At 38.8% G+C, this 21,230-nt stretch overlaps 1 protein-coding gene across 14 annotated transcripts in view; it reads left to right on the top strand.

The window, feature by feature from the left end:
• Positions 1 to 21,230, top strand: part of APBB2 (amyloid beta precursor protein binding family B member 2) — a 192,739-nt gene that overhangs the window by 71,707 nt on the left and 99,802 nt on the right. For 7 of the 14 annotated variants that reach the window (XM_027686700.1, XM_027686699.1, XM_027686696.1 and 4 more), the window contains exons 3-5: positions 3,617 to 3,726; positions 14,302 to 14,371; positions 18,509 to 19,309. In XM_027686700.1, coding sequence (XP_027542501.1) covers positions 14,353 to 14,371; positions 18,509 to 19,309 — 820 coding nt within the window. In that variant the 5' untranslated portion in view covers positions 3,617 to 3,726; positions 14,302 to 14,352. Of the gene's footprint in view, positions 1 to 3,616; positions 3,727 to 4,503; positions 4,521 to 14,301; positions 14,372 to 18,508; positions 19,310 to 21,230 lie in introns of those variants that run through there. The other 7 variants (XM_027686688.1, XM_027686689.1, XM_027686697.1 and 4 more) reach the window with 2 other exon arrangements.

Here is a 21,230-nt window from a genome sequence, read left to right as displayed (position 1 = left end):
CTTATGGACAAAACTCTTTTTTTTGACACTCTCATTGGAAAAAAACCCCACAAACAGTACCAGAACTTAGCTTTCCTTTTTTTTTTCCGTAGTGTCAAAAGATTAATACAAGTAAAATGAAACTCTTATGTAGCAGTCATAAAAACCAAGAAACATAGAAGCGTTGCAACAAAAGAGGCTCTGTAAAGAAAATGGCGTAGAAAGATGACAGTCTCAGTTGAAAGTCAGGGCAGGCCTCTTTGCAAGATGATTTATGTCCTCATTATGTGTGATGATAAATAGCTGGTAGCTTTGTCATCACAGCTCCTAAAAAAGACTTGGCATGACGTGAAGTGGGTAATGCTTTCCAGTGCTGCCCTGGGTGGCAGGTATTCAGTGATAGTGCTCAGGTTTTGTTTCCATGGTTGTTTGTAACTGCTGCATCGTGGGGCTGGTCACCTGAAACAAATCAGGGAAGATTATCAGAAGTGAACAAAAAAAAAACCAACCCCTTCAGGCAGAGCTGTATCAAGTTATGTCTTGAAGAGAAGTCGTAAGGCTATATGTCCATTGTACTACATATCCAAACTACATGGTGTATGTGTAGTTTTAAAATTAACTGTGAAGGTGTAAAAATCACTATAAGACATGTTTAAAGCAATTTTGAAGTAGAATAATATGCAAAAAACACTGAAAGCTGTTACAAAACACGTATTTTACAAAACAAATGTGAGTGAACAGGTTATAAACTAATAAGAAGACCTGATCTGACATATTAGGTACATTCAGGTTTAACTCAGATTTATGTGCAGGTTTGGATATCTAAGTTGTGTATATTTAAAGGCAAAACCAAACCCAAACTTGTACATGCATGATACTTGGACTTTTTGAAAACAGTATTTGAGACCTCCTTCCATTTTGTTTATCATCCTCATGGATGTATATGGAAAATAAGTGCTAGTTTTCAGATGCTTTTAGCTATGACATTTGGATACCAACAAGGTCACCTACCTTTCTGTGAGAGTTCCCTGAGCTTGCTGAAATCCAGAAATGCCCTTGAGATTCACCTGAGTGGATGTGCTTAAAGAAAAGGCAGGCCGTTTTGGCTAGTCTGGGCACAATTCAAAAATGGTTCTTGGGGAAAAAAACAAAATAAAACCAAACCAAAACAAACACCAACAAAGAAAAAACTCAAAATGCAAGCAGCATCTTCATTCAAGATCTGGGTGTGTCCCTGCTGGTGTGTACAACCCAGTATCACTGTTATTTTGCAGTGCAGTTTAACTTCACTTAGTGTGTGGCACTTGCTTCTAAATTGGCTTTTGATAGTTGGCCTTAATCGAGGTTGTAAATCTTTGAAGTTCCCATTTTATACAGTTACTGATGAAACTTTTGCTATAATGAGAATATATCTTTATGTTGTCTTTTCCACTGAGATTTCTGGGGTTTTAAAATATGATATTTAAAAATGGTCATACCTTTTGGTCCCCACCTGAGCTCTCCAAAGAGTGGTTTGTTCCCACAGTGGGCACTCTGCTTCAGGAGGACAATACTGCGCTTTAGCTGTTTGAAAGCGTAATTGTGAAGTTTGGGATTCTTAATTGATATCTGTTAGGATTTTTTGTTATGGAATGGTGCAGAAGACAGTGGTGCTAGGTAGGGAAGGAATAGTGTGTCTCAACTGTAGACAAATATTTGATATAATTTAGGTAGTGTTATAGCTTTGGAAAAGTGTACACCTTCTAGAAAGACAGAAATGCATTTATGAAAAATGAGTAATCTTGCAGCTCCATACATACTGATTGAATTTTTTCACAAGTTAGGGAAAAGAACTGTAAATACTGTCATCTGGTTGTAGTTTTTGTTTTCCCTCAGTAAATGTTTTTTTATCCTTGCACAGCTAAAGACTGTTCTGATGTCTTTTGTTATGAATTATGAACTTGGTCCATTTGGGATGAGAAAAGACTTAGTTTTTTTCTACTAATAAGTGTGTATTTTTAGTTTTATTCCTATAGACCAGGAAAGGGTAAGCAGCCATCTGCAGCTTTTTTTCTTGTACAACATGTGTTGAATTAGTAGGCCACCACAGAAATTTGAAAAGATCTGTTTGGCCCATGGCAAGGAGTTGTCCCATATTGCCCTGCTAAAGAAATGCAGGGGTTTTTGACTGAATGTTAATTTTACTGCTTACCACTCACTTTTCATCTTAACAACCGGAATTCTTTTAGTGGCAGAAGAGTACTGTCTCATTGAGGGGAGTTAAACAGGACATGCTTTGTTAGCGCTGATATGGAAAATAATGGAGATTTTTACCTGTTTTTTGCACTGTCAGATATGCAGCCTTGTGTCTGTCTATTTCAGAAGTAATTTACAGAGGCTGTAGCAATGTTATGCAGATACATTTTAAGTCATTTTAAACTCAGGCTGCCATGATCCGATTCTTTCCACTTGCCTTCACTAACTACCAATACTCGTGCAACCACCATGAGCCAGTTCAGGAGCCTAAGCTGACTGAAAATATGTCTGTATATGGAGTTTTCAGCTGTGTTGGCTCCCAGACCAGCTCACCAGAGAATTACATGGATGCCAGTATATATAAAAGGCTTATCTAATTCAGGAACTCAGGCGGGGAACTGACATGTCTGAAGATTTGTGGGACTCTCCCAGTTTTGGTGCAGTGCTATTTCATCTCTGTCCTGATATCTCTATTTCCTGGACAGAACAAGTATATTCTTGTAGCTGCAGCCTGAGACAGTGAAAATCCCTAATGAATTAGGAAAAACACTCCTCAGAATTTGTTGCTTTCCTTGATCTTTCCAGCAAGGGAGAGAATGAAATAAGAGAAAATGTAGCTTTACAAATTATGTGGTTTACATGCAATATGTATTGGAAGACATCTGGGAATATGAAGGCTATTCAGGTAGACTAAGAAAAAGGTAAAGCTGAAAAGCAGCTGAAATCCATATTTTACTACAAAATCCTACACAGATGAAAGATACAATGGGACTTGTTTTTAGATTAAAACATTTTATGCTAATAATTTGACAGGTTCAATAGCATTTCAATTAAGACTTTCAATTTGTTATTCCAAACTGACCATAAGATGTACCATGCATTTCCTTGTTTGATTGGTGTTTTGATACTTCAAGTAAATTGATGTACAAGTCAATATCCTGCATTCCTGTAAAGACACTGTGTTTTCAAAGTGATTAATGTTGCGTAGCACAGATAAGTTTTGCTTCTATGGCAAGCTGTTCATAAACTTGTTGCTTAATGATTACTTCACAGAATTTAAGACGACATTGTTATTAAATCTCACCTACTGGCTAACTCTATTAAAAGCCAAAAGCAAACTCTTGCAGTGTTTGTTGTTTAGTCAGTATCGTGAGCCAAAAGAAGCTACAGTATGACTTGAGACTTCTTTGTGCCTCAAAATTTATGTGAGCCTATTAATGGAGGACAACCACTAATAATAAATTTGTGCTGCATGTACAGCACAACAGTTCATCTCCTCTGACAACATGACTATGAATAATTTATAGATGTAGTTATCCTGAAATTTGTAGGGGTCATTAGCATTTTAATGAAAAAGATACAACTGTTGTACTAAATCTTCACTTTTTTTTTTCTCCCTCAGTTAAGAATTTCGATCTGTACTTGGAAAGCAGCTGACAGCGTGTGGTAATGTGCTGACTGGCACTATGGGCAGACGGTACCCAGGGGCTCACTATCGGCCAAGCAGCTCATGTATGTATGCAGTTGGTCTAATTTATTTGTTGCTTTATTACGTTTATAGGCTGCTAAGCCTATAAGTTTTGAAATAGTATTTATAAAGAATGCTGACGTATTCTAATCAATGCCAGCCCTCCTGCATGTGTACCCAAATGGTAAGTATATTGATCTATGTTTAAACTGCAGAGGTGTTTTCTAGAACTTTAGAAAGCAGCTTGCCCTGTGACTTGACCAAATCGACTGCAGTGTGCTGTGTTCTGTGCTGTGTTTTGTGTTCAAGTTCTCCAGCTTCATTTATTATAGGGTTCCAAGGTTAGCTGCTATTCCTCTTCACTTCCATCCCGGGTTTTCAGTACCAGATACCTTCATATTAACAAGCTACTTGAGTTCATCCTAAAATGTCACTGTGCACTATAGCTTCACTTGCTTACACTGCAACTAACATCTCCAGTTCGGATTATTTATGTGCTTGAGTTCAATATTACTCACATTGTTTTTTCCTCTGAATTGTATCCTATTGTATTATATTATATCAACTCTTACTAAAGGTTGTCTTCTGTAAAAGTGCAAAGGCAGCTCCTAAAAATTTATCACCTTGCTCCTTCCGTCAGCCACCATAGTGCAGTGGTTTCACAGAGCAGACTGTGGGAAATGAGCTGATGTGACATTGTGGTCCTCGTGCATTTTCTACTGATCCCTCAGACTGCTGAGGTGAAGTTGTAGTAGGCTAACTTCAGTATTCACTCTTCCTTCTGCTGTAGCAAAGAATATGATCCCACATGGCTTTTCTTGGTGTCAAAGCCGGCTTGGTAAGCTCTCACTTCTGTATTGTTGTTTCTGTTCCTTAAAAAACTTCTTTGAAACCCTTGATCACTTCAGGCATCCAGCTCCACACATACTTGCATTGGCTGATGCAAGGAGGAAACTGCAGTGAGAGTTTACAGCTGTGGCAGGACAGGGACTTCCTAGAGTGGCTTTGCCATTGGACATGAGGAGCTGCATGGTGACATCCTGTATTCAGAACTTGATTTTGTGGTTTTTTTTTCTAACCACAAGGCTAAATCCTAGGAATTAGTAAAGCATGGTTATTCTCTGCTGCACACTAGTCATAGATGTCATGAAGGTATGTTAAAATGGTGTATTAAAACCAAATTAGATACTGTGTTTCCAAGGAGTTTTTTGAGGGATACTCTCTGTACTAGAATGGAGGAAATAAATGGTTGTTACAGTTTTGACAGGTCTTTGATGGTCAAATACTAGAGTACTGAGTTGGACTGATCTGTTGGAATCACTTGACATTAAATCTAGACACTGGCCTTCCAACATTTCCACTCGGCATATGGCTGGACATGATATTCACATCCCATGCCTAGGTTTGAAGCTCAGAGCTTTGAAATTATCTAGTGTAGAAGTATCTAATCAAATCCATTCCTGCTTAGAGAGAACAAGTAATGAGCATTAGATTCTTACCAGAAGAGCCTAAAATGTTTTTCCTGTAGTCTAGTTGAACAGTTGCAGACAGTGAAGAAATGGAATTGTTTGCCTGGCGAAACCGTGGGGCTCCTATCATCTACCAGGGCCAAAACTTGCATCGGAATGAATTGGCACCAGAATTCCTTCAGTTTGAGAATAGAGATATCAAAATACCCGCTTCACGATTGCTTTATGCTTTTGTTAAGATAAGTTTTCCCTTTCCTTAAACTGTCAGGGTTTTTAAGCCAGGAAACTTTCTTTGGTTTTTGCTTTTGTTACTGTATGATTTGTGCAGCTTCCTAACATAGCATAGGTGTTTTGGACATCCAACAGTAATGGTATTGAAATTGGCCAGTATTTGGGAAATGTGGATCATAATGAAATCTCTGAAAGCAGATTAGATCTTGATGAAAGTGCTGGTAAAATACATGGTTTTACTTTTGTTTTCTTTGCATAAATAGTGAGTAATTGCACCATCTCAGCTATTGTATTACACATTCACAGTTGTTGCAGTCTTAATGTAAATCAAGGACTTGGTGCAGCCTTAAGCTTTAGTCCCTAACTTTATCTTCTATCTGTACATATGCATATTCCTAAATAAATGTGAAGGGGAGAATTAGGTCTGTGTGGAGTATAGCAGTTGTATGTTTTCTTTGGTGGTAAGCTAATATTTCATCCATTTATAGCATTGACTGTTTTGTTGAATGATTTCATAAATTTAATTAATATAATAGTGTGTGGTCTTAGGAAAATAGCAAGAGGTTTTTTAATCGAGGAAACACATAACAGTTTAAATAGAAAATGGTTTATTTGAAGCCCAGTGCTAGGAAATGTATTTCCTATACACGTACTGAAGGTTATGAAATAGGGAGGTGTGGAAAGCTGTGAATTTAACGGGTGCCTACTAGTTTAGACTTTTAAAAAATGTAATTAAAGAGCAATGGTCTCCCTTGATTACTGTCAACAAGCAAAGCAGTCTTGGGTGTATCCTTGACTCTGTATAACACTGCTTGTCCTGACTTAACACTCCCTCGTGTGCTATTTTGTTGGTTTTTCCTTTCTTTTCTGTATTTTTCTTGTGAAAAAATAAAGACTAAGGATGTACAGTCTCCAGCTACTGAGAAGCTAGGTTTTGTAAATAGACTTCTTTCATTAATTTCTCCCGAGCTTCATTTTTATTTATGTTTTTCTAATATTTGCTCAAAAACTCCACTTTTCTGAGTTGACTGCAGCAGCTCTTATGAAAATGTGGTTCTGTTTGTGTTGTTTAGGTAGCCTCAAATTTTCTTTCATACTAAAAAATTTTTCTCTTTGCACAGGGTAAAAGGTTTTGTATGTCTGGAAAAAACTCTTTTTTTTCCAGGATTTGTCCATGCATATATTGTCCACAGCATAACAACAACAGAAATAATAATAACAAAGCACAGAGTTTTGTGAGAGTGCTTTAAGAAAAAAAAAACATTTTTCAGAGGACATTGGAAGTGAGATAGTGCAGGAGTATGTGGGTGGTAGTTTTCAGAGCTTGTTAACTTTGGGACTGTGCCAGGGTGGACGTGCAGTCCTGGCGTAACACGTCAGCATCCTCTGGGAGGACAGGACCCACTTGAATGTGGAGCTCCAAGACCAGCCCTCACTGCCCACAGACAGTGGTACCACATCTCCTACCCTTAAGTCATCTTCTTGATTTGTGGCAGGTAGAGGTGGATTTATATTTCTTTTTAAACGATTATACACCTTTTATTTAAAGTGACTCAGACTAAGGTTCCCTGTGGAATGGTTTATCGATGTGATTATGCCAGTGTAATTATTGGACCTGACTGAAGTTTTATTTCAGAAACTTCTGTTGGAGGTTGACTTTTTTGTCCCAAGCAAACTTTTTTTGGGAAGTACCGTTTTTCTGAAATGTTCATAAATCAAGAATGACGATGAAAGGAAACATCCCTCATGAAATGGCACTCCCTTGGACTGCAGATGGGAGAGTTTTGAGTCTTGGCTCTTCATGATCATCTCCCATGCTTAAGCTGCTTTTATAAATAATTCAGAATGCATGAGGGCAGAGAGAGAAGGGTTGATTTTATAATTTTGGAGTTTGATTTCTCTCCAGGAACTCAAATTCCTGCTCTGCCTCTGTCTCTTCAGCTTCCCAAGGAGTGCCCAACTGTGCCCTTCTTTGGACTGGGGGAGGCCCTTGCTGCTGGACTTGCAAGGGGGCTGCTGTTTCATGAAACTGCTGGAAAGTCTTCACTTCATTGCAGTGAAATAAGGAAACAAATGTGAGAATGATGACATTGTAAATAACAGCAAACCACTGAAAGAAACCCAAAATTCCAGTCTTGCAGACAGTGCTGGTAATTATGTTGCTAACATTAGCCCAAGATGAGGTGATGTGAAAGTGTACCATGGTGTGGCTCTGTGGGCTTGGAGCCTCTTCTAGAGTAACAGGGAACTCACCCAAAGAGGCACCCTAACCCCAGGGAGGAGTGTATCCACCATGCAATTCATGGTAGAAGCATCCCGGTAAAATTCTATGTCTGCAGTATCCTGCCCTGTATCTCCTGACCTTTGCTTTCCAGAGAAAGACATCTTGGTATAAATGAGACTCAAACTTTAGCACTGCTCAGACCATACTCTGCAGGGACAGTTTTCTGTAAAGTTGCTTTTAAAGCTCCACATAATGGCTGAGGAAAAGGCAGGAATACAGATGACTGATGGAGTGAAAATTGCCAAAGTACCCAGTGACACATATGTTGCTCTCCCCATTAAAGCCTTTCTTGTGTGGTTTTCTGCCTTTCCTAGGAAGCTGTGTGGCAACTGGCACAGGAACTTCATCAGCCTCTTGGGTGATCTTGGTGAAGCCCCAAAGCATGTACTGGTGTTCGCAGACAGGAGCTGACTCAGAACCTGCAGATAAAAAGCTTTCTTTAAAGACTGTGTAGTACTCCAAATGCATATTGTCGCTTCTGCGTTTATTTCTTAGCATAGTTAAATAGTACCCCTATCCCAGGGCTCTGACAGGTCCATTTCTTCTTCTTCAGGGTGGAATCAGAGGTAGAAGCTGAAGGTGTTACTATCCAATTAGTAAAATTATTAGAGAGATGCCTCTACCTGAATTAAGGTGTAAATGAGACCATATGCCGAAGTCAACAGTATGGATTTTATTTAACAGTTGATGACAAGTTCAAGGAAGGAGAGAGAGATAGGGGAAAGGGGAGGGGGAGAGAAAGATATTGACAGAGAAACAGATTAAGTAGAAAAAAGATAACACCACTCTGTAGATTCCAACGACATCCCGTTGGTCCTCTTCTTTTGATCTTCTTAGTGGTTGCAGATTGTATCTATCAAGTGGTGGAGGGAAAGAGTCCACAAAACTCTCGTTTCATGGGGTTTATATTGTGCAGAGGCTGGGTGGAAACATCCCCTGTACCTCTCCTGGATGATGTAATACTGGATCATGGGACATTTCATGAGTGTTTGAGACATTCTAAGATGCTGCAGCTGTCAGTGTAGTTGAATCGATCCTGGCCCGTTATGGTCATCACGTAAGGGAGAATGTTGGCCTAAGAAGGACTATTCTATCTCATAGAATTTGCCTCTTAGCAGCCTCTTCCCTTACCTGGAAGTCCAGTTTGTAGCTTCAGGTGTGCAAGGTCTTCTGGATCTGGGAGGCCACTCTGTGCATCACTAACAAAGCAGTCATCCAAGTGTTTGAGCTGTCAGCACCAGGCTCCTACAGCACCTGGGCAATTACTGCAGGTATTTGAATGTTAGCAGTTCAATCTCTTACACTTGTGGAAACATTCTTCTCCTTTGACCTGGGGTAGTTGGACAGCAGTAACCCCTATCTTATCTCAAGGTACTTTCCAAGTCCAAATTAGGAGGCATATTCAGGGATGGCTTTGGTAGATGTGCAACTGTGTCTTTGCAGTTTGTTACAGTGGACAAAAAGTCTTTTGGTGATCTTAAACAATGATTAGGCCAATAACCATTTCAGTCTCTGACATAAAGTTTCCTTGTAACTCCACTTGGGGTTGTGTATGTTCATGGAGAACCGCCAGGATACTGGATTTGCATCATGTGTTTGTCCCCTCTCACAGGAACTCCAGTTCCTTTGGTGTTCAAGTGCCTTGTGAAGATCTATGAGTTAGCAGATAAGAAAGAGAAGCAGAGAATTCTGGCTAGCATGTCAAGAACTCGAGATTCCTTGTTGCAGACCAGTAATACTGGTAGTTTGTTTTTTCCACTTGTTCAATGTCTTCTACAGCCAAGTTTGCTGTTTGTTGAAACTGAATCTACTTTTAGCCACACTTCAGTGTAATTAATATAAATGCCAGTAAGTGCAGTTGCTTTTTTGTTATGTGCTCCTTCCACTTTATTATGGATTGATTTGTTTAGTTTATGGAGACCATAAAGCAAATATGATACTTCATTTACAATCATGTGGTTTTGTTTTATATATGGGCACTATGGGTAGAGGTTTCTCAGTGTAGTACAACAACCTTCTCGAGGAGCTGCATCAGGCCAGGATTAAAGTTATTTCTGTATTCTAGTACCGTAATGACATTGGGACAGTTACTGTAGGGTTTGGCTGTTTTAGTCATCTCTATGGTGTTCTGTCAACCTAAGCAGTACTGTAAGACTTGCTTTATAAACTATTTGTATGTTTTGAAATACTTCTGATTTGTCCACTGAAGTTTGGTTGAAGACAATAATAGCTAAAAGCTACAAAAAGTAGCTTTGCAGGCACCTTTCAGACTTGCTGACATGTATGTCTTTGTGTAATGAGTCTTATTTTAGTGCAGCGTTTTGATGAAAAAACAGACTAGAAATGTCAAGACCTTTTTTGGTTTGATGTAGTCTGTGCTCTGTTCCATTACTGGAAGCAGGGGATATGTGGGTAGGACATGTGAGTCCAATTTTAAGACAGTTTTAGCAGATGTAGTTAAAAGTGCACAGATGTAATAACCTTACCTAGGTGAGATACAGAATGTTTTTAAAGTATATAGAACACAAGCCATCTTGTCAACATGCAAAATCTTAATTTGCTCTCCTTGAGAGCTGGGATAGTCTTATTATGCAAATCACTCACTGCTCTTGCATGTAACTGAGACTTGGACTTTTAATTTTTGTTCACTGGTCTCAGCTTACTGGTAGCACTTTGAAATTACTTACAAACACTTAGGAATTAATTACGTTAGAGGTTCTCTTTGTATTGATACTTTTGATAGACATATATTTTTATGCTTTGTTTCTTTCCATGTAGAATTGTAGAGACTTTACTGAAAGATTATTTTCCATTGTTTTCATTTTCAGATTTTTCATCTCTAGAGCCCAATTTTATACTAAGTGCAACTTTGCAGTAAAGAAAAAACGATTTTGGTGTAGAACGCTAATGCGTTTTAAGATCTCAACTATGAGGCAGTGATAAAAGGTGGCTCAAAACTATTGCTACCAGTCTGGGTAATCTGAGGGGAAAAACATTTCTGGATAACCTTGATTGATAAAAGCTTAATGTCTAACTAGCCACAAATTTATAACATGTAGTTCAGAGGGCAGATGAAGTTGTAGCAGGTGAAATCATGATGCCAGGCCATCTGAAGTTTTAAATAAATTAATTTAAAAAGAGAAACTGAAGTGTCTGCATTTATGTGCATGCAGTTAGTTGTTCTTGAAGAAGCACATTGTTCTCAGGAGTATGCAGTGTTGTTTCTAGGCTTTGCAGGAACAGTGAGTGTTTGCAAGCTGCAAATAGGGGGACCATAGGCAAGATGTGTGGGAGGTAGTTATCCGATTAACTTTTGTGGGGGTATGTCCAGCATGGCACTTGTGCTGGAATTTAACTTACCATTGCATCTGACAGTGGTTCAGTTAACATTCTTGCTCCTTCTGTTAATAATGCTGTGACCTATGCTTAATGTCTTTCCTACTTTTGCTACCTGTGTCTCCTGATCAAAGAGCTTGGGGTTGGGCTGGTGCTGCTATAAACAACTGGAAAGCTGGTGCAGGACCCTTTGTGTTTCCTTAACCCTGTTGCCGAATTGATCATCTTTTGATGATCAGAGTGGTTCTGGTTCCTGATTTACAAGCTGACAAATGATCAAAGTTAAATTTATGTAGGGCTGAAAAATCCCTGGTCTGAAATCGGTCTGAGTCAGTCTAAGTCATTTTATGTGCCAAATCTGGCCCTTGATTCCTTTCTAATGCTCCATTAAGTATATGGTTAGGCTGCCTGGCCTACAAAACATTTTGGCCAGCATTTTTTTTGTTGAGACAGCTTATTCTAACCTTCTGTTTTATATGACATTATGCTTGATTTTGGTAATTTTGATCAGGTTTGATTACACGTTGTTTATCTTCAGACTTGGTAAGTTATTTTTGGATGGCATTTGAGATTGAAGTGGTAGGATATGGAAGACCAAGTCCTTCTTGTTTTATTGGTCATCTCAGTTGCAGGAATTTAGGTTACAGTTTCTGAGTTTGTCTGTCTGTTTAAGAGAGAATGAAGTTTATGCTTATGCCCTGTACTAGCATGTGCATTTAAAGTAGGTTTATTTGTAAATTAGCAAATAAGTCTGAGTTGTGATCTTTATTGTAGAGATTGAGTAATTTATACATCAATTAAAAAAAGGAAATGTTAAGGCTCAGAAGTTTCATTTACACAACAGGATTAGAAAAATTATAGACGTTTACTTAGAAATGTTGCTGTGAACGTATAGATCCAATGACAGAAGGTCTTATTATCTGTGCTCACAAGTATCCAATAGATAAAATGCAGTCCATCTTCTTGCTGTGACAACACTGGTTTTGCCTGCCAGACTGTTTTATTCTACACATGGGGGAAAATCTAACTAAAGGGAGAAAATTGAATTTGGAAAAGACTTAATATGCCATCTTGTTTTTTCCCTTGCTAAATGCAGGATTATTCATAATTGCATATCATGGTTATGCCTTATATAAATGAAAGAATTGCTCTTTATTTCTTAAAGTGATTGCTTGATTTAGGAATACTCTAGTAGCATAAGATGACCCAGGCCATCTGCAATATAGAGTTTCAGTCTGATAGTCAAACATACACTGATTATTTAGATGTGTCTGTCTTAATAAAATTATAAGTACAGGAGCAGTGGATTTAGCCTGTTTCTTTTTGTCATTGTTGTTTTTATTTTTTTATTGTTTGTCTTCTTCCTTTGTATCTGTTAGAATCTGATTCTCAGAGGCATCTGTCTCTGAATTTTTGCTGGATGAGGAATTTGACTGGCTTTGTGGGAAGTGGAAAGGAGAAACATGGCAAATGGAAAGGCATATTCCACATGGGTGCTAGAACTCATTGCAGAATCTGAAGGTTTTTTCCCTCAATAACACCATATAAAGACAGATCAGCATTATGGATTTTCATCAATAAGAGCGTCACTGGAACAGAAACAGCACTGCTGCTAGGCTGTTGCAGTTGGTTGACAGCATGATTAGCTCTAAAAGGAGAAATGTCATTATTGTAGCAGCAGGGGCTGGCAGGGTGCCTCTTGGGAATGGAAGAGCTAGGACAGAAGCTGATTACCAGATGGTGATTTCAGTAGGACTAGGTGAAGCAGGAAATAGCCAGAAATGGGAGAAGCTGCATTTAGGAAGCAGGTTGAAGTGATGATTTTATTCTGATGTGAGGACAGATCCAGGGTGGAGTAGAGAGGGCAGCAGTGATTCCCTGCTTAGGCAGGGGCATCATATTAGATGATCTGGAGAGGTCCTTCCCATCCTCAACACTCTGGGGTTTGTGTGGAGGAGTTTGCAGATAGATTTGCGAGCACGTATGCAAGGTGCCTTGCAGTCCTGCTCCTTCCCTGTTCTTGATTTCCCCGAACTGCTCTGCCCACCATCATAATTTGCTTTCGTGGCTTTGCTGAACTTTCTAGTTTCCAAGCTCAGTCCAACAGAGATGTCCAGAGGGAGCAGCAAGAAGAAAATCACCGACTGTAGGCACATTATCAGTTGCTCTGATCTACTACAGCCCTTCATTTGGGTATTTTCCTTCCTTTTTCCTTATGAAAGTGTTAGATGTCACCTGGAATTTGTGTGGATATCTAGGTAAGAAGGAGCACGATGACACTTGACACTAAGAAAGCTTCTAATCTTGATTCTGATTTCAGCTACAATAATGTAAATCTAGACTTTCTTAGAATGCTTTTGGCTGACATCTGTTTAACTATTACCATTTAGCTGGTCATAGTTTAAGAATGAATGGTTTAACATTGAAATTCATTCTTTGAAGTGAAGGGAGTTAGCTAGTGTTGAGCATTAATCCTTGTATAATGAAGGCATTCTCTCCAGCTGCTTTAGGCTTTAACTAGAGCCAAAGTGTATAAGACATGAGGCTGTAACTTCACGTCATGAATTTGTCATTAAATGTTTTGTACTCAACAGATACCCTTGCAGAAAGAAAGTCTGCTTTATGAAACAGTTTCTATTATTTCTTTCCTATGTTTCCTAGATGCAGTGGCAAAAATATTCATAAGTGCATAGAAATACCTTATTTCCCACTGTATGTGTCGTTCATACCCAAAACAGAGACTTTAAGGCAAAATGTTTACTTGTAAGAAGATGACCAGGAAAGGTCCCATACAGGAACTTACTGCCTAGCTTTCTTTTTATGATTCCCTCCTGTGAGATCAACCCTGCAGACTATGCTTCTTAGGTTCATATGCTAGATCTCGTTCTGCAAATTTTCATGTGAACTTCCCTTATTACTTTGTTTATTTTTACCAATGCTGCTGTGGTTTCCTGAGTAAGCTGTAGCTGGATAATTGGGAAAAACCTCATATTTTCTAACGTATTGAAGTTTTTGCTACAGTATGTTGATTAAAACTGGAGAATAGTTTTGAACTTGTTCTCCAAGTGTACATTAACAAAAATATAATAGTTATTTTTAATTACATGTTCTTGTTGCTGTAGACTAGCCTCTCCCACACTTTAATGACTGTCAAATATCATTGAAAGCTTAAAAAATCTTCACTGTAATGTTGTGGGCTTTGTTTAGAATGCTTAACATCTCTCAGGAGCTTCTGAAATGTGGTATTTTTCTTTTGTGTTTTCTTTTGGTTTTAATTCTTAAATGATCCCTCTTTTCAGATTTCAAATTATAATCTATTTCCTGATGCATTGCTGAACGCCCCGTGAGCCATGTCAGAAGTACTTCCAGGTCAGATGCCCTTTAAAAGATTCTGCTATGCAAATATGTGAAACTTTCCTCTTATTTTTCTTCTTCTTTCCAGGCCCATATTTCACTTTCATTTCTCACTTATACACAAAAAAGAGCAAGCACTTTCTTTTCTTCTTAACAGTGCCTTTTTGAATAACTTCTCTATTCGGCTTTTTAAAAACTTCCTGTAGGCAATACAATGCAAAAAAGTCATTAAACGGTAAACACAACAAAATTGAAAAACATCAATAAAAGCTATTGAGGTAATGGCATTATTTGTATTATTATGATGCTTAGAAAATTGGCACTAGGCTGTGTTAAACACATTATAGTGGTAAAAATATATTAATCTATATTTCTAGGTAAGTTTCTAAATATTAGAAGTATGCAGTTGAGACTGCAATTTCTTCTAAAACGTTAGCAAGTTAAAACTCTTAATGAATTGCTATGACAGATCTTCTACCTAACTGCTGTCTTGAAGCACCAACAATTTAATAGTTATTATTCCCAGTAATGACAATGTCCTAATTACTGTTAGTTTTTCACCAGAGTCCGATATTTTTTAGTATAATACCCTACTTTTACTCACTCAGAACTTACAGATGTTTACCCACTTCAGTTGAGATATATGTAACAATACAGTGATTCCTGGCCTGGTTGTCTATTTGTGTTTTCTTTTCAGCAGAAGGCAGAGGAGTTGAAAATGTGGTGCCCTGTGGCAGTAGCATTGTCCTTGCTGGTGGCCAGGCAGCATGAAAAGCTGCCTGAGAGGGGAGGTGGAGTCTGCCTGTGGCAGTCCTGGGCACAGGAACCCTGGCACATGGTGTTGGCTAGCTGGTGAGAGGCACAGCACCAGACTGGGTTAGGTACCCAGAGCAAAGGAGGCAGGGTCAGTGGGAGAGGCAAAATAAAAGGTTTGGGAAGTCAGTGATTAGAATTTCAGGCTTGAAATGGCAGGTATGTGAAGAATTTGCATTTTCTTGACATTTTTAATTAGAAAGTTGGGATGTGCTTCCTCTGGGAAAAGTGATTTGTTTTGAGCATCATTATGTCCTGTATAGAGGAGGAGGGACAGGATATTGCTCTTCTTCCTTACACTGTTCTACTATGCAGTCTAGGTTTTCTTCAGTGCACTTAAGCGTTTCCTTGCACTCCAACGTTTTCCAGCACTTTAGTTAGTCCTAGTCTGGTAGCAACTTCTACCCTTGAGATGCAAGACCTGCCCTTTCCCATCTGTATTTCTTGTTCTCTTTTTGCCTCTTTTTCTCTTTCCCCCCTGCTTTTTCTCACCTCTGTGTCTCCTTCCACAAGCAGAGGGAAGCTGGCTGTGTGCATCCCAGAGGCTGGCTGGCAGTGCAGGGTGACAGCCAGCGAGCAAGCTCTTGGCCCTTGAGAGAACAGCCTGTTCCACTCTGTGCATGCCTTGTGCTGCTGTTTGCATGTTCATTGATCATCTGATCATGATGATTTGATCAATGGATCACTTGAAACAGGGTCAGGAAAGGAGATAGTGTCTAGTAAAAGATTCATTTTGGCATTTTTCAGTTTATGGTTATACACCAACCCAACTTAACACCCAACTCAAACACTGTATGGGTTGCGAAGATTCCTTAAGTCTTTGTCTCAGTCATTGGTCAATGTGCCAATGTTCATCGTAAGTCAATGGAGTACCTTTATCAAGCAGATTAGTAAAACATAATACATTTTGTTGCAATGTTTCTAGGGGCTTATTCTTAACACTATTTTTGATCAGTAAAATGATACAGCAGGAGACTGTCTAAAGATAAGCTGGCAGGCAAATACTTGAACTTTATCTAGGAAGATTATTTTTTAAGAAATCTGTTTAGTCATAAAAATAGTGGCAAACATTGCATGAAGTAGCTCACTTGTAAGAAAGGAGAAGAATAAAATTCAGTCTTGTTCTATATTGTGGCAGTTGTATTTATTGGTGAAAAATGTAAAGGCTTGTTTTAATTTGCTGAAGCATAAAGTAAAATACAATCTAGTGAAATCCCTAGATACTGTGCAATTCCATAAGTTCTAAAGGTCAAGTGGTTGGTGGAAATCATCCCGTCCTATTACTTTATTCTTTTATGTGACTTTCACATTGTCAGACTTTGATTCAGAAAAAATCCAAAGGAGCCAGTCTGTATACAGAGGTCATTTCATGTAAAACATGTTCTTTGGTAACATTATGTATGATCAGACGTGACCTTACTTGCATTAGACCTGGTTGGTTTTAGATAAGATCCAGAAAGTTATGTGTAAATGATCTGTTTGTCTGAGAAGTTGTTCATTTGTCATTTATAAAGTTCCTTTGAATTTTGTGATAGTTTTATTTTTAAGTCTCTTGTATCTAAATTTGAAATTGTCCATAGGATGTTTGTAAACTGTTACCTAAGCTGATGGCTTTTGCACAGTGTGCTTGGGGTGATCTGTTTTCTGAAGAATTTGCTATTGGTTTAGACTGACTGACTGGGGCTTGAGAAATGGGCAAACATGAAAAATTGTAAAATTTAATTTAAATTCTATTTTTAACAAGTTTTAGAAGTTGTTCTAGTTGGGTGATTCAGGGAACAAAGGGTATTATTAATTGATCTGCTTGGTTTTAAATGAACCAGAGTGTTGTTTGCAAGTGAGCAGCTTTGACAGCACATCAAAAAAGAGGGAATGCTAGCAACTGTGCCTGTATTTAGGTAATGTTGTGAAGTCCTCCTTTTCACTCTGTTTATGTATATGTTCTTTTAAACCCATATATTTAGTCTCTTGTAAATCTGTACAGCAGTTGGTTCTGTCGTGTATCAAGTATACAAAGATGCGGCACAACTCGGCTGGAATGATCTGACTAGCTGAAATTACAGCTTTTCGTTCCTGGATAAGCCCCAGATATGTTTTTATGTGCGACATAAGCAGTCAATGATATCTGAGAATTAGGAACAACAGAAAGAGTGTTTCATGTTTTGACAGATAGGAGTGATTTATTAATTGGCCTCTAATTTGGTTGCCAGAAATCAAACAACGGTGATTGCTACAGTATTGAAATTGAGATGTTCAGGGAGCACTTGTGCAGATTAGTGGAAGCCAGAAATAGACAGTACAAGAACAAATTATAATTTAAAAAAATATATATTTTGATCATTTTTAATAGTCTAAAAATCTGTTCCTGGAATAAACTTAGTATTTTTTCATAATGTGATCTATGCCCCTAACTATCAAAAATCAGAAACTTGTCTACAAGTAGACAAAAGAATGGAATTATTTAATGGTGGAGTTCATGTACTCCGCCCTAGGATAAATGTTTCATCCTTAAGCTTGAACTTCATGAGCTGTAGAAATGGTGAGCCATCTCTGGAGCAGCCCTTTTTTTTAAAGTTGATCAAATTACAGTAGGATATTTTGTCAGGGGATTTTTTTTGCCCCCCTCACCCCCTCGATCTAGAAATCAAATACACCTTTGTGAAATAATCTTCTACTCGTATTCCCTGACCCTTTACTTCCTTCCTCCTCCTCCTCAAAAACAACAAAAAAAAAAAAGGGCAGGGGAGGGAGGGGAGAGAAAGACAGACAAATAGGAGAGAAAATGCAGGTTTTAAGAGTCAACAACTGACCAGCCAGTCAAGCTTAACAGTAACAGTACTACTCTAAGATGAAAAAGGAGCAGCATCTGCCTTCAGTCTGCTTAAAATTTCTCAAATTTTCTGCTTCCTAATGATGAGCACTTGAGTTCTTTCCCTCCTTATCAGAGGCAGAGGTGAAATACTAAAATGAAATTATGGTAAGGATGATATCTGGAGTTCCAGGCATTTGCCTGGAAGGCAAAGGGCACCTCTGCTGTCCCAGAGCCTGCCTGCAACAGAATCAGACATGTAAAATCTGCCCTAAAACTGTCCTGCATAGGGTCAAGCTTTCTGCTTTCTCTCAGCTTCGTGGTCCTAATGATCTCTCTGTTATTTTTTCTGCCTCTGTTTTTCCTTATTAAATAAGCTAAGCTTTTGTCTGTTCTCTTACCCGCTTAGGTTGTGGTAATTTTCTTCCTGTAAAACAGTTATGTAAAGTGCTACATCCCTTTACCAGAAGCCTTAGCAAAATAGTGTATATAATGAATGTGTTTCATGACTGTTTCTTTTGCTTTTCCAGTCGATTCTGGTGTGGACGCGTTGGCAGTGTTTATGGCAAGCGGCAGCACGACGGACGTTGTGAACCGCAACAGCCCCGCCACCCCGCCGAACACTCTTAACCTGCGCTCCTCTCATAACGAACTGCTGAATGCAGAAATTAGGCACACAGAGACCAAGAACAGCACTCCTCCGAAATGCAGGAAAAAATATGCACTGACTAACATTCAAACAGCCATGGGTCTTTCCGATCCAGCAGCTCAGCCCCTTCTGGGGAACAGCTCTGCCAATATAAAGCTGGTGAAGAATGGAGAAAACCAGCTCAGGAAAGCTGCAGAGCAGGGACAGCAGGATCCCAACAAAAACCTCAGTACCACTGCAGGCGTAAGTGTAACTTCTGAGAAGTTTGAAGGCAAAGAGCCGATCCCACAGGATTCCTCTGGCTGTGAAATATTACCTTTGCAGCCAAGGAGGACCAAGAGCTTCCTGAATTACTATGCGGATCTAGAGACATCAGCTAGAGAGCTTGAGCAGGGGTTTGTTGCGATGGAAGATAAGTCTGCACAAAGCAACAGCCAGGCTTCTACTGTTATTGTCAATGGGGAAGTCCTGCCCCGGAAACAAAACAAGCCGCCAAGCCCAGAGGATGGCCAGGTTGCCACAGTGTCATCAAGCCCTGAGACTAAGAAGGATCACCCAAAAACTGGGGCCAAAACAGATTGTGCCCTCCATAGGATTCAAAACTTGGCCCCAAGTGATGAGGACTCCAGCTGGACTACCTTGTCCCAGGACAGTGCCTCACCAAGCTCACCTGATGAAACAGGTACGCAAACAAAGGCTCCTCACAGCCACTGTTTTAAAAAGACATTGCTTAACTTTTCTCAGCTGGTGGCTGGAGGGAGAGAGATAGCTTAGCAATATCAGTGGGGAAGTGATTGCATCAAAATACCAGTGCTGGCCTTGCATGGAGCTCCTTGTCTGGTTGAGAATGCTTGGCAGCCTCCTGCTCGATTGGAGAGGCTTTAAGAAAGGCCCCGGCGAGTGCTATAGACAGGGTCTTAAAAATATGCTAACTGCACCTCTTACTAGTTTATAAATAATTGCTTTTCACTGAGCAATGGGTACATGTTGTGAGACGTACATGGTTGTCTGAAGATGCTAAAGTGCCTAAACACAGCAAACAAACTTCTCTGAGCAGTGATTTTTAGGTTGAGCAAAGATTTTTACTTTTCTAATGCACAACTTTGTGAGTGTACCCACTCCACTCCAGTCATTTGCTGATGCTTTCTTTTTTAAAAAAAAGTCCTTCCACACCTTGAGGCATTTAATTTCTGTGTTTTGTTTTCCATTTGCAGCAGTTCCATACAATAACTCAAAAGGTGAAGCCATGGCGTTTCATATTTTGGATACCTGGGCTTATTTAATCAGTAACGATGACTACTGCCTTGGCTCTGTTGTGCTTTGCAACACATCTTTACAACATACTTTTAAAACTCAGAGATCTCATTTGCTCTAGTTAATGGACTTTGTCACATTTTTTCATGTTCAGGCCAGTATATAAAGGTACAACTTTTGTCAAAAAGAGGAGAGGCAATCCAATTCTTAAGGGTGCCATGGGCTAAAGAAGTTCATCATATGTGGTTTGTATTTTAAATGATTTCAGAGATTATATGCTGTTTGAAGGCCACCATGGTCCAAATTCACAGGTGCATTACATATTAGTCACATATGATTAAGACAATAGGGATTTTTATTTTAACGTGTAGCATTTCTTAAAAATCAAACCTGGAAATCCTCACTATGTGACATATTATGGATCTTCTGATCTTCTTTTTGATATGTAACAGACCTTTCCTGTTAAGAGAGAAAATTTTTGTGAAGTTTTGCAAAATGAAAAAGTTTTCAGTTTACTGAAGTTGCTGTTTGAGTTAGTATTATTTCTTGGGATACTTGATGTAGTATGTGTGACATCACTAATGGCATTTTCTGGAGAAACTGTCGGTGAGAGGTATTTAGATATCTTAACTGAGCTTGTTGGCACCTTCTGTCTTTGTATTTGCCTCTGGTTTGGCAGTGAGAAACTATGGGTAGAAAATTTATTTTCACTAAAAACTAAATTAGAATAATTCCAAATAATCTAATTAAATGTGTGTCCTAAGATGCTAAGAGCTTGCAGTTTCTTTTTTTAAATAATGTGTTTAAAAGTTTCTTCCCACATCTGTATTGCCACTGTATGGTGTAGGAGCTCATTCAGCACTCAGGAAGGGGAATTTTTTGAGCCATTTTGAAGTGTTGGCATGTTTACTTAGTCAAGTAACCAAGTGTTACCTGAGATGTATTTTGTTTGCAGTATGGAAAGAAAGGGGAATTTTCCCCTGATGAGTATGGGGGATTTCCTTGTCTTGAAAAAAAAAAAATTAAAAAATGTTAATTAACAAAGTCTTCAGAGCTCACCACTCTTCTAAAGCAGAAATAATAAAGGGCTTTTTAAAATTCTCCATTTCATTCACAATATTAGCAACAAATGTATTATAAACAGACAGTTATAGAAAAGCAGATGTCCAGATATCTGAGTTCGGTTTCTATGAAAAAAGCCGAGTTAAAAATAAACAGCAAGCCCTAGAAAACCTCCAAATTACCTTTCAAGATCAAACTGGTAGAGGTGTTTCTTTCTCATCTCCATGGTCGCTATCAGAGAGCACTGAGTATGACACAGGACCTGCCATAGTGGATTGGATTGTTGG

The sequence above is a fragment of the Neopelma chrysocephalum genome, unplaced genomic scaffold (assembly GCF_003984885.1).
Source record: "Neopelma chrysocephalum unplaced genomic scaffold, ASM398488v2 Primary Assembly neopelma1_71, whole genome shotgun sequence".
Taxonomy (NCBI): domain Eukaryota; kingdom Metazoa; phylum Chordata; class Aves; order Passeriformes; family Pipridae; genus Neopelma; species Neopelma chrysocephalum.
This window is presented reverse-complemented; position numbering and strand designations above follow the sequence as displayed.